This window comes from Zeus faber, assembly GCF_960531495.2.
Source record: "Zeus faber genome assembly, chromosome: 4".
NCBI classification, from domain to species: Eukaryota; Metazoa; Chordata; class Actinopteri; order Zeiformes; family Zeidae; genus Zeus; species Zeus faber.
In genome coordinates, this window is record NC_137191.1 from 18505458 (window position 1) to 18516693 (window position 11236).

The 11236-nt window shown below is 44.0% G+C and overlaps 1 protein-coding gene across 2 annotated transcripts; it reads right to left on the reverse strand.

Moving 5' to 3' along the window:
- Positions 1-2375: 2375 nt before the first annotated feature.
- anp32b (acidic (leucine-rich) nuclear phosphoprotein 32 family, member B) lies at positions 2376-11236 on the reverse strand. 2 transcript variants are annotated; one of them, XM_079998823.1, is made up of 7 exons: positions 10036-11236; positions 7333-7482; positions 7101-7223; positions 5552-5717; positions 4162-4244; positions 3926-3998; positions 2376-2964 (listed from the first exon to the last, which is right to left on the reverse strand). In XM_079998823.1, the coding sequence occupies exons 1-7, from the start codon at positions 10087-10089 to the stop codon at positions 2888-2890; spliced, it is 726 nt and encodes a 241-aa protein (XP_079854949.1). In that variant the 5' UTR covers positions 10090-11236; the 3' UTR covers positions 2376-2887. The 2 variants fall into 2 exon arrangements, with proteins under 2 accessions (XP_079854949.1, XP_079854948.1); XM_079998822.1 differs by having other exon boundaries at positions 4117-4244.

Sequence of the window (11236 nt, forward strand, 5' to 3'; positions counted from 1 at the left end):
TACGGTTTGTATCTCGTTTCAAAAAACGTTCTCAGACCATTTGTACGCATTTTAATGATTTGGAGAACTTACTGGAACACGTCAAATCGAAATTTTTCGAGACGCTTGTTTTTTTTTTTCTGGCAGTCATCCGGAAAGCCCAACGCCATGTAGGTGTGATCGGTTTTTAATTGTCTTTTATTTTTGTATTTATTGTTTGATATAAAAAGCTAGATTCCATCTTTTTTTGACACTGACCCTTGTCATTTAAAGAGCATCCTGATAGAATATATAGTAATAATCATATTTGACCTCAGGGATTTCCTGAATGCTCTTTAAACATATTACTGTAGTGAGATTTGGACCAATCTTCTTACATTTGCGCTTTTGAACATTCCATTGAATATAATCCATGCTTTTGCAGCCTTGACCAAAGTTCCATACGTTATAATGCACGACAGCCACATACATGATAATTAGGTACATGTGTCATTGCACAACACATTACTTTATTTTAAGGTGTCCAACAGCCTTTTACCTCTCTCTCTCTCTCTCTCTCTCTCTCTCTCTCTCTGTCTACAAGTCTGCCTCTCTCTCTCGCTCACACACACACACACACACGTGACTGCGGAAGTATTGTCTGCGACCCCCGTGACCTCTGCCAGGACAGTTCTAGTACAGCAGTGTCCTCTCCTCTGGATTGACTCATTGATTTGACCTGTTTCAACACTTTCCCAGCATGCATCGCTGCTGCTACACGCAGCAGTTGACTTAAAAGGCCAGTGCATTCTGATATCAAGCCATTTGAACCCCCGTCGATGAGAAGTTTTTTTTCCCCTTTTCTTTATTTTGCCGTTTTGCTGCTGATTTATTGTCCGCTTCACTGTCGCTCTTCCTAATAGAGCTGGGGATTTTTACCACAGCGAACTCGAGCTGTTTAGAACTGCTGTTTTTTATGTTACAGTTCATTCGCCCTTTTGAATTTAGCGTAGAGCAGAACATTGTCTTGCTGTGACATGGACACGATAAATACTATATCACTGCCAGCAACAAATGACCACCCCACCCTAGTCATTAGATGTTCACGTGGTGCTTTCAAGAATTATTACAGCCCTTTTTCCTAAAAATAAAATAAAATATAAACTGATTATTGCATTAGAAATAAGACAATTTCTACAGTGTGGTATTGCTTGTGTGTCCAGTACGATCTGTCTATTTCTTATTCCCAAATCGACCTTTGGGAGAACAGGTCTATAGCGGAGGGGTCCGTTTCGGAGGCTTTTTCTCTGGTGGAATCCTACATCTAAAGAACAGTCTCTGATGTGGAGACGGTCCCGAGCAATAATGTCGCTTCAAAAAGGATTTAAAAGCTTTGGCAGCGGCAGACGCACCTGTTCGGAGAAGGCGTTCATTTCAGGGTTGCTGCCGGCCGCACTGCGAGCCTCACTGTGCCTAACTTAGCTGCAAATGTAGGGAAACAGATTTGTTGTCTTCGAAGTATATCCGTGTAAAACATATCCTCCTGTTCCTTTTCATGTTTCTAAAAAAATGTTAAGATAAATTAATCGTATGAAATAAAATATATATACAGCAAATTTTCCACTTTTTTTTTTTCTTGTATCGGGGCCAAAGGAGTGTTAATGACTTATATGTTGAATTTTGATACAAATTTTGTTCTCGAAAATTTCTTCCACCCACTGTGACTCGACTCAGCAGCTGAGTCGCTGTACACTTCTTGTGCAGACCGGACATCGAAAAGCTTGTCACAGGAGCCTCCGGGTGGCTGCAGGAATCAAGAGTTTAAATGAATACCTTTTAAGACAACCGTAAGACTAATGTACAGACGAAAAATACGTTTATGAACTTCAGGTTTGGACTCGAGGCTGACATTTTGACAAAATAAATTGATTCAAATGAGATCAAATGTTTTGTCTTGAAAATTAAGACCTCGCACAAGACTTTCAAGGCCTAATGTTTGTAAAATAGAAGTTAAGGACATTTTAAGAACACCCATGTCATGTTGACCATTACCGAAACAAGTTATTTCATTGGTTTTACTATTGTACATATAGTCACTCTTCCTTAAATCCGTGTGTGATCAAGAGCAAAATTGAAAGCCTTTCCTCCGGTCACTGTTTCTAAACAGGAAATCCATACATCGGTTCTTCCTCTAGACACCAGGACACCAGAAAGGCACATCAAGAAGGGAGGGGGAAAAAAAAGCATCAAATGTTAACATTTTATTTACAAAGTTGTTTTCTTGTCATACAGAAAGTAAAAATGTAGCTACAACCTTGATTTATGCAACAACCGGCCACACACACAAAAAAACATGGCTCGCTTGTTGCACAGTTGCTATAGCAATAATTTTATTGGGAAAAAATAAGGAACGGAGGAGGAAAAAAAAAGAAAAAGAAACAAAAAGGACAAAAAAAATTTGAAATAACCAAAAAAAAAAAAAAAAAAAATTCATCCAACAAGTTATTAAAAGCACAGACCCAAAACTAGATACCAGTCCCAAAGTCCTCACGCAGGAATACATATAGAGGGGTCGACAGTGAAAGTGTGGAATGCTGAGTGGGGGGCTGCCTGAGAACCTTGGGAAGGGGGGGGGGGGGGGAATTCGTGGTGTGTGTGTGTGGGGGGTGGAGCTCTCGGTTCCACGGGAGAGGGTGTGGGGGTGAGGGGGGAGGGTGGCAGGTCCACTCAGCCCACCCACCCATCCTACAGTCTTGCCTCACAGAAGGAGCTCGGAGCGAAAGGTCGGCGGTTTGGGCGGGGCGGCGTAGAAAGGATGACAAGGATTTAAGGAGGGCGGGTGTTCGGTGGGAGTGGGTGGGGAGGGGAGGGGTGGGGTTGGTAACTCGGTAGGCTCTCGTTTTTTTTTTTTGTTCTTAAGTCTTGCTCATTAGTCGTCGTCTTCGTCATCGTCATCCTCGTCCTCTGGGTCCCGCTTCCGCTTCTCGCCCCCTCCGGCCTCCGCTTCTGCAGGACGACAAGATTTCAGGTCAAACAGGATGGACAAGTGTTCATCTTGACACACGGGCAGCCTGAATACCATCAAGACATGGTATTGCTGACAAGCAGTAAATGACAATATCGATAGATTGTCATTTTTAAGTTTGCATATCGAGCTGTCAAGTCAAATGCGGAAAATTCCTACGGGGCCCAAAGCGTCACCCTACATGCAGTTAAGATTTTTAGGAGAGGCCGCACGTCGGCCACAGCGGCGACCTCTACGTCCCGCACAGGGACCGGACGTACCTGGGGCATCGCTCCAGGCGTGTTTTCATGCACGACCATAAAGCTGCCCCTACTGTAGCACGCGACGTGTTACCACCGCCTGGCGTACGCGACTCGAAGAGCCGCAGCTTTTTGGGACGTATGACATCTTCAGGATTATTTCTGCTTCTTTCCGGCGAAATGTAGATGATCAATGCTCCCATAATGCATTGTGGGATGCGCTCGCCGGCTAAGCGGGCAGTGTCTGTATACTATGATATTTGGGGGGATGTAGGATGTCATCCCGGTGCATTTCTCCTACTATTTGATGCATACTATGGGTTTGGACTTATTAAACACACATTTGGCAAATTATTTTTTTAAGTATCTGGTGTGCCATACAATCCGCTCCCTCAGTCCATGTTTTTTCACCATGCTAACAGATGTATGTATGAGTATCAGCATATTTAAATTATACATTATTCTGAATATTTTAGCTTAGTCCAAATTTAGTGTCTTTATTGTGTCATTTCGTATGACCCAAAAAAGACATTTCATTTTATGACATTTCTGATAAGAAAGATAAATATTAAGTGAAGGCCTCACAAGGGTGTTGATGGGATTAATCAATGCATTTCTATGAGTTTTAACATCGGTTCTTTCCGGCTTCAGAAAACACATTTTTATCTAAAAAGACAAATAAAGCCAAACAGTTAACACTGACCATCTTCATCCTCGTCGTCATCGTCATCATCATCATCATTATCCACTTCCCCTTCCTGTCCAAAGTCTTCCTCCTTAATGAAAGAATGGATAAAATGATACACCACGCACCAACAGAGCAGCTGGTTCCTCAGTCTGAACCTGGTTAATACCATTGATAAAACAAGCAAAAACAAGGAAAAGGCCCTTTACTTCCTCCTCTCCGCTGCCCTCCTCGTCATCCTCCTCTCCTTCTACCTCCTCTTCCTCCTCCTCCTCGTCATCCTCTTCCTCGTCAAAGTCCTCCTCCTCCCCGTCCTCTTCCTCCTCCTCCTCTCCCTCTGTAAAGCCAAGTGGAACGCAGCTTGCTAGTCACGGGGAAACAGCAGCAGCAGCAGCAGCAGAGAGCCACGGTAAACACAACTGAATTTCTTTTTCTTTCTTATTTGATTGCAAATTCAATCATTTTTACCTATTTTTTTGTTGGAATCTGATTTTCCTTCACATGCAAAACATTTCATGCGTAGTTTGTAGACTCTTGTATTATGACATTATATGATGATTTCATTCCACCTCACAAGGATATCTTTCCCCTTGACTTTCTTAATCTACTTTCCTATTTTAACAAATATATATTCTCTTACTCCAACTAACGAAAGATACTTATTCCAAGGGGATGTTTAGCTGGCTGAGACATAGACAGCGGTTTGATACTGCCGAAAAAATTTACTTATTCTAACGCCGAGTTCAGACTACGTGATTCTGGCTGGTTTTCCACCCCGCAACAGGTTTTTGGAGATCGGCGAGCGAAGCCCCAGTGAGGAACGAGCGTGTTGTGTGAGACCGCTCACAACGCCATCCGAGCGCTCGCCGACGCCAAAGAGACATCAAGCAGGTTTAATATCCGGTCGTGTCGGGATGGAGTCAGGAGTAACGCAACGAGCTACAGCCAATAAAGCAGACACGGGGTGACCGGGGGGGTCGAGAAGGAGAGACTGGAAGAGGGGAGTGCAACATATCTATTGTACTGTTCTTCTCTGGGTTTTTTAATGTATTTCCCATTTCAATTCCGCTTTTATTCGTTTTACAGTGATCAAGAATCTAATAAAATATAAAATCCTGGCCCGCGCGTGGTATCACGTCATTTCCGGTGTCAATTCTCAGGTGCGTTTCCTCTACAAAACATAGTTTGGAGGCCCGGCACTCATCGGGGATTCCTCCCGGTGAAAGACATTGTCGCGTATGAGCCCCTGTACTGATCGGTCATGTAGTGTGAAACCACAACAACTTCAAGATTCCCGATCGCAAGACAGAAAGTTGTGTAGTGTGAAGGGTACAGCGATCTGATGAGTTTCAAACCCGTGTCGTGTGTCCACGCCGTGGGTCGCTTTCAACAAAAGCGTCTGCTAAATGACCAAATGTAAATAATGTCATTGAGCATTGATGAACAATATGCGGTAAGTTGACCCAGTATCCACCCAACAATGTATAATATTGATTCATTATTTTTCTCTATTGAGCACTTTCACTCCGATTTATTTTCGTTACATTTGGTATAAAGCAGAAACACCCTATCGTATTCCATTTCACAAGAGCAACATGGACTCCGTACATTGATCCAATGTAGCCCCCACTTGCTGCCACACACCTTCATCGTCGTCGTCGTCGTCGACGCCGTCCTCCCTGTCCTCCATGTCGTAGCCGTCCAGGTAGGTGAGCTGGGGCAGCAGCTTGAACACGCTCTCTCTGTAGTCGTTCAGGTTTGTCACTTCGCAGTTGAAGAGGTCCAGACTCTTCAGTTTGTCCAGCTTTTTCTGTGACGGGCGGACACGCAGGGTGAGAATCTGCCGCTGCGTCGTGCCCTCGGGGGGTTTACTTACTGTAAAGGGGCTGATTTCTTCGTGCCCGAGAAACCGCATTTGCATCGGCGTCCCCCGCCCCCAGGAAGGGTACCAGTAGGTGTTACACAGTTTATACCGAGATCTAGCGATAACTCTCTTAAAACAGCAGACCTTTCCTTTCAGATCAGATTATGTGTATCGCTCTCTTTTTGAGAGAAAAGCAGAAATGTTGCAATGACACTCAGTCGTCTTTTTAAGGGAAATGTAATACCAAACTATATTAAACTCAGTCACAATGCAATCAATGCAGCTAATTTGGTAGAAGTTTACGCCAAAAACGTCAAACAGCTTTACTCTTGCTCTGTGTATGCTTAGTATTTTATGGCATAACGGCCTAAAATACTGGCACGCATAACAAGTACGGCGTAGCTGTGGAAACTTATTGTAACCATGTGTATGGAACCTTTCTACTAAAAGACAGAACCGGAGAAGGCTTTACATTTTAGTGGTCTAACGGAACAGAGTTTATCCCTACGGGTCGCCGCTACTTTATGACACCTTGGGCCGAGCTGCTGTCTCTCACCGCAATGCGTCAGCACGGCCGCCATATTGGAGAGGTGAAAAGCCGCTAATAAACAAATACCATGTGTATTGAGAGATGCAGACCTCTCTACAAAATTGACTGTAACTTTGCTTAATTCTGAATCCGATTTTCATGAAATCGAGTTTGTTATAAACGTGAGACACTGAACGTGATGCTGGTTTCTTATCGGAATTCAGTTGGATTCAGTTGCCGGGGGCGGATTGAATCATATTTTTTCATTCGCTGCCATGTTTAAGCGGAAGGAGGTTTCATGCGCGCCTCACATTGCACTTTAATTAAACAACTGAGTAGTGAATATTTTAAGAATTGAGTTAAAATTTGGACATCTTGAGGGTTGCTTTCATTTCAAGATCTTGGGCAAAAGTCCCATGCTTTAAGCACAATGAATGGAAACCAAGTCTTGCAAAATGTCTCCCTGTCACTCAAAACCGTGATACCAACCCAGCCGTGAGTTTTGTGAAGCGTTGCACCCTGAATATTTTTTAGTAAATGACTATTAGTTAAATTAAATAAATGTCTTTTTGAGACGCTGTGGATAAAACTTTCCCCCCCGTGAAGCACCACCAAAGCTCAGAAAACCTAAAGACTAAAGAATTGTGTATAACAATTCAACAGTTAAACAACTGATTCAGTAAATGTTGTATAACATTTGATTAGGTCTCACTTAGTATACGGCAACATAAAAGGTGTACCGGTAAATTTGGTCATTGCTGCTTCTAAACTCTCTTCTTGGGCGGGGTGTGGAAACATACCAGAGGCTCCAACGTGCTGATGTCTTTCAGTTTGTTGCCGCTCAGGTTTAGATGTGTGAGGTTGGGGAGTTTCTCTGCTAAAATGTCGAGGCCGCCGCTGATTCTGTTGTCGCTCAACTCCAGCTGGAAGGAAGGGAAAGTGGCAAATGAAAATTGAGAAGCGCTCAAACTCGGCCACCTCGCAACACAAACCACGCCAGCCGTGAGCTATGAAGGTCCGGCGTCACCTCACCTTTTTCAGTTTTCCTAGTTTGGGCAGGTTGGAAACTGACATTACACCAACGTTTATTAAACTGAGGAACTCCAGGTTGACGAACTCCGCTGTGAGGCCGCCGATCTTCCCGTCAGAGGATCGGCAGTTGTCGAGGACGAGCTCTCGTACCTGGGGCACGGGAAACACACGTGCAAAGGATAACGTTGATTTTGCTGTAGCATCTGAAGGGTTAACTTGCTTATCAAAATATGAACTAACAAAACTAGTTGGAATAGTCTGCAATTCATACACACACACACACACACTTTTTTTTCAGTTTGCTTAATTTGATGCGATAATATTGCTTTAATAAATAAAAGTAAAACGTTGAACAGCACAAAATGGGGTAGAAGTTACTTTGTAGTCCTGGTGGTTTCTCAAAGTCCCCTCTATATAAACCACTAAATGCATTTTAACACTTGGGAAGGCGCGGTTACGTTAAAGCTTCTCCAAACATTACCATTCGGAGGAAGTCAAATTAACAGGCTCTAAACAATACACTGTGCACAACAAACGGAGTTGTTGTTTTTTCTTTGAAATAAATACTATATTTGTCCACACAGGAGGGGTTATTTTGTTTGAATGCACTGAACCTTCCCTTGGGCTTTTATTAAAAAGGGTTTTCAATATTAACTTTTTTTTAATTTTTTTTTTAATTATTTGGGCATTTTTTTTAGGTTTACTGTATATTGACATACTATATTTATTACATTCTATATGACTTCATTGTTATTGCCTATTGTTGCGATGGGCGCTGCTGTAACAGCGCAGTTTCCCTCCGGTGGCGAATAAAGTCTCCGCTAACGATGCAGCCGCTCATGATAAACACACTTGACTTGTGTTGGTTGGCTCAGCTAAAACAGGCTAAGCTAAGATAGGCTAAAGTAAGCTAAGCTAAAGTAAGCTAAGCTAAGCTATTGTCCTTTTAAATGCTGCCGAGCCGCGGAGGAGCCGCAGCAGAGGAGTCTGCCCGCCATTAGCCACCCAACGGCAGCGGAAAGGACTCAGTAGTCGTGCCTTTTTTTTTTTTTTTCTCTCAATTTAATCTCCTTCAAAAATAACTCGGGGAAAACGACTTAAATGGGGGAAGTGGAATCCCTACGGACGAATTGGGGGCATTTTGGCGAGTTTGTGCCGTCGAGTCGAGGTCGAGCGGCGGAGGAGACGTTGAGAACGGAGCGCTAGTGAAAAACAAAGATGGAGAGAGTTGCTTTCTCCACAGACCAGACAGAACGACAACATGGCGACAGACACAGTACGCAGCTTCAACACTTCCGAGGGGCGGAATGGCTACGCGCCGCGGCTTCCCGGCCTCGTTTATGCACCATTTCGACGGGGCTTTTCGATGATAATGTGTATTACTTTCGGCATGGGAACCATATAAAACGCCGAGCGTTTTGTGTTTTTGCAGCCCGGGCTAGGTGCGCGGCTGCGCCGGTCCAACTGGGCCTGATTCCCGGAACCACCGGGTCAAAAAACAAAACAAAACACCGAACAGATTAAAAAAACAACAACGAGTTGTCTCAAAGCTAATGATTATTTTCGGATTTATTATTGTTATTTTTTTTATGGTAATATTTCAGCGACGGGGCGCGCGGCGGTTTGTCGTAGTGGGTCCACGACGCAGTGGGTTCGGTTGTTTTTATTAGTGCCGTAAAGGGGTTAATTTGGCGGGAAGCGAACGGGCAGCACCGCGGGCGCCGCACGGATCCACTGGACCAGAACCGAGGACGCGACGGACACAAAAGGCTGGAAACAAGTTGGAGAACGTTCGTATCGATCCGTTAGGTCGAGCAATGGTGGTGGTGGTGGTGGTGGTGGTGGCGGGCAGGCGGGCGGGCTGGCGGGCGGGGGGGGTTACTTCGCAAGGGTGTAGGCTGCGTGTCGGCGGGGGGAAACGGGTCCGACTGAACAAGTTAGTGCGGGTGGAAGGTGTGTGTGTGTCGGCGTCCGGCGCCGCTATGGACACGGACATGTTATGGATGTGGATATTTACTGGTTCGCGGTTGGGGGTGGGTGGGTGGTGGTGGATCGGGCTGATTCCTGGACCCAAGTGACTTATCTTGTTGTTTGTCTGGCTCTCAGGAATGTCTCTTGGAGGATTTAGAAGAGCGCTCGGCCCGGGTCTGGGGACGGCACGACGATGTTGTTCCACGGCTTTAATTCCAGACACGAGGAAGGCATTTGGGGGAGTTTAGAACCGGGGTTTCGTGCGGGCAGTTGTGCTATTCACAAACATGGCTTCCAACAAGGGGGCTGTGTAAAAACGAAGCCGCTCCGTGGGAAAGCGGGGAAATGCCCCGCATACTACCCGACACGGCGACGCGGACACTAGTTTCTAAATCGTGCCGCGGGGGCTGGAATAGAAGATCGGGGTGAACGCGTGTGTTGTGCGGCATCGACGGGGAAGCTGCGAAGCGGCGAAAACGCCGCGATAACGAAGAATCTGCTTCGGAAAGTAACGATCGAATAACGAGCCTTTCTCGTCTTGTTTCCCCCCTCACACCCAAATCCCAGACCGGAGCCCCGGGTCGGCCGAGCGTGTTCCCCCGGTATTTTCCGTCCCCGTTAATAAAAGAGAAACGCAGCCCTCCAGCCCATGTGGTCACCATTACGTTTAGCCTACACAGGTCACTCGGAAAGCGGAGAAAAACTAAAGGATCGGCTCGGGGTGAGACTTACATCCGACGGCGTCCGGTTCCTCAGCTCCAAGTGGATCCTCCGCTTCATATCCATGTTTAAAATTAAACTTTTTCCTCTCCCCGGGGGTCGTGCGGGATTGTTCTTCAGTCCAAAAGGCAGAGAGATGCCCTAATGGAGGGAGAATACGGGACTAAGTTAGTCCGGCGAGGAGAGAAACCATGGAGGGAAACGGGACTGGAACCCAATGACTGCTCAGCAGCGCCCCCCGTGGCCAGAAAGGCACATCGCCCCGTTTTGTATTATTTTTTTTTATTTTTTTTTTATAAATAAGGCAATGCAGTCACAAAATATGACGCTGCTCCGAAGCGTTTGGAAAAGTGCTTTATTAAGTCGGATCGGGTGTAAACGTCTCGTGGATTTCGCCCCGTGCAATGAGATCCTTTATATTGACATGTTTTCAAATCGTGCAAAACATGGAATTCTATCGATACATAAATAATAATTAAATACAAATGGAGAAGATTATTGAAATACTACAATCCAATCCAATGTACTAAGATTTTTAAATGGAAAAAAACCCATTCCATCCATAACTACATGATGTATTATTTGTGTTGCTTAAATTCCTCTAACACGCTTTAGTTTTTTGCATTTAAAAATGTACAATAGACTTGTAGATTGTAGTATTAATTTCATCTGTATTTGTTTTATGTATATATGTGAATTGTGACACAGAATTCCTTCCATAGCAAAATGACATTTTTCCAATTAAAAAATAAATGTAATTGTTTAGGTTATATGTATGTTTGATATAACTTGAAATACTCATTAAATTAGTATCATGTCATTTTATATTTTTTTATTGAAAAGTAGAGTAATATAAAAAATGTCCCCATGTTCCATCTCCATAACACTACCTGTTGCCATGTGATTTCTTATTTCTCACAATACACTGCTCACTGTACATTATCCTTTAAAACTGCATATTCTTTTGCATACTGTACATACATATTTTGATTGTATATATTTTTGCTTATATTTTACCTATGTATTTTTGCCTATATATTTTGCTTTTCTAGTACATACATTTTTTGTGATTCAGATCATTTTTAAATTTAATTGTTTTTCACAATACTTTGTTTTGCACAGCACTCGCAGTATACTTGTATGGCTGCATGTCATGAATACAAATCTTGAATTTTGACTAAGCAAATGCTGAAGTTGTAAGCCCCCTCTGAGA

Coding starts and splice junctions, on each gene's coding strand:
- anp32b (XM_079998822.1), bottom strand. CDS start 10,089: ATGGATATGAAGCGGAGGATCCACTTGGAGCTGAGGAACCGGACGCCG. Junction 5,718..7,100: donor TCAGCACGTTGGAGCCTCTG/GTATGTTTCCAC, acceptor CGCCCGTCACAG/AAAAAGCTGGACAAACTGAA. Junction 4,245..5,551: donor CGACGACGACGACGATGAAG/GTGTGTGGCAGC, acceptor TTGGCTTTACAG/AGGGAGAGGAGGAGGAGGAA.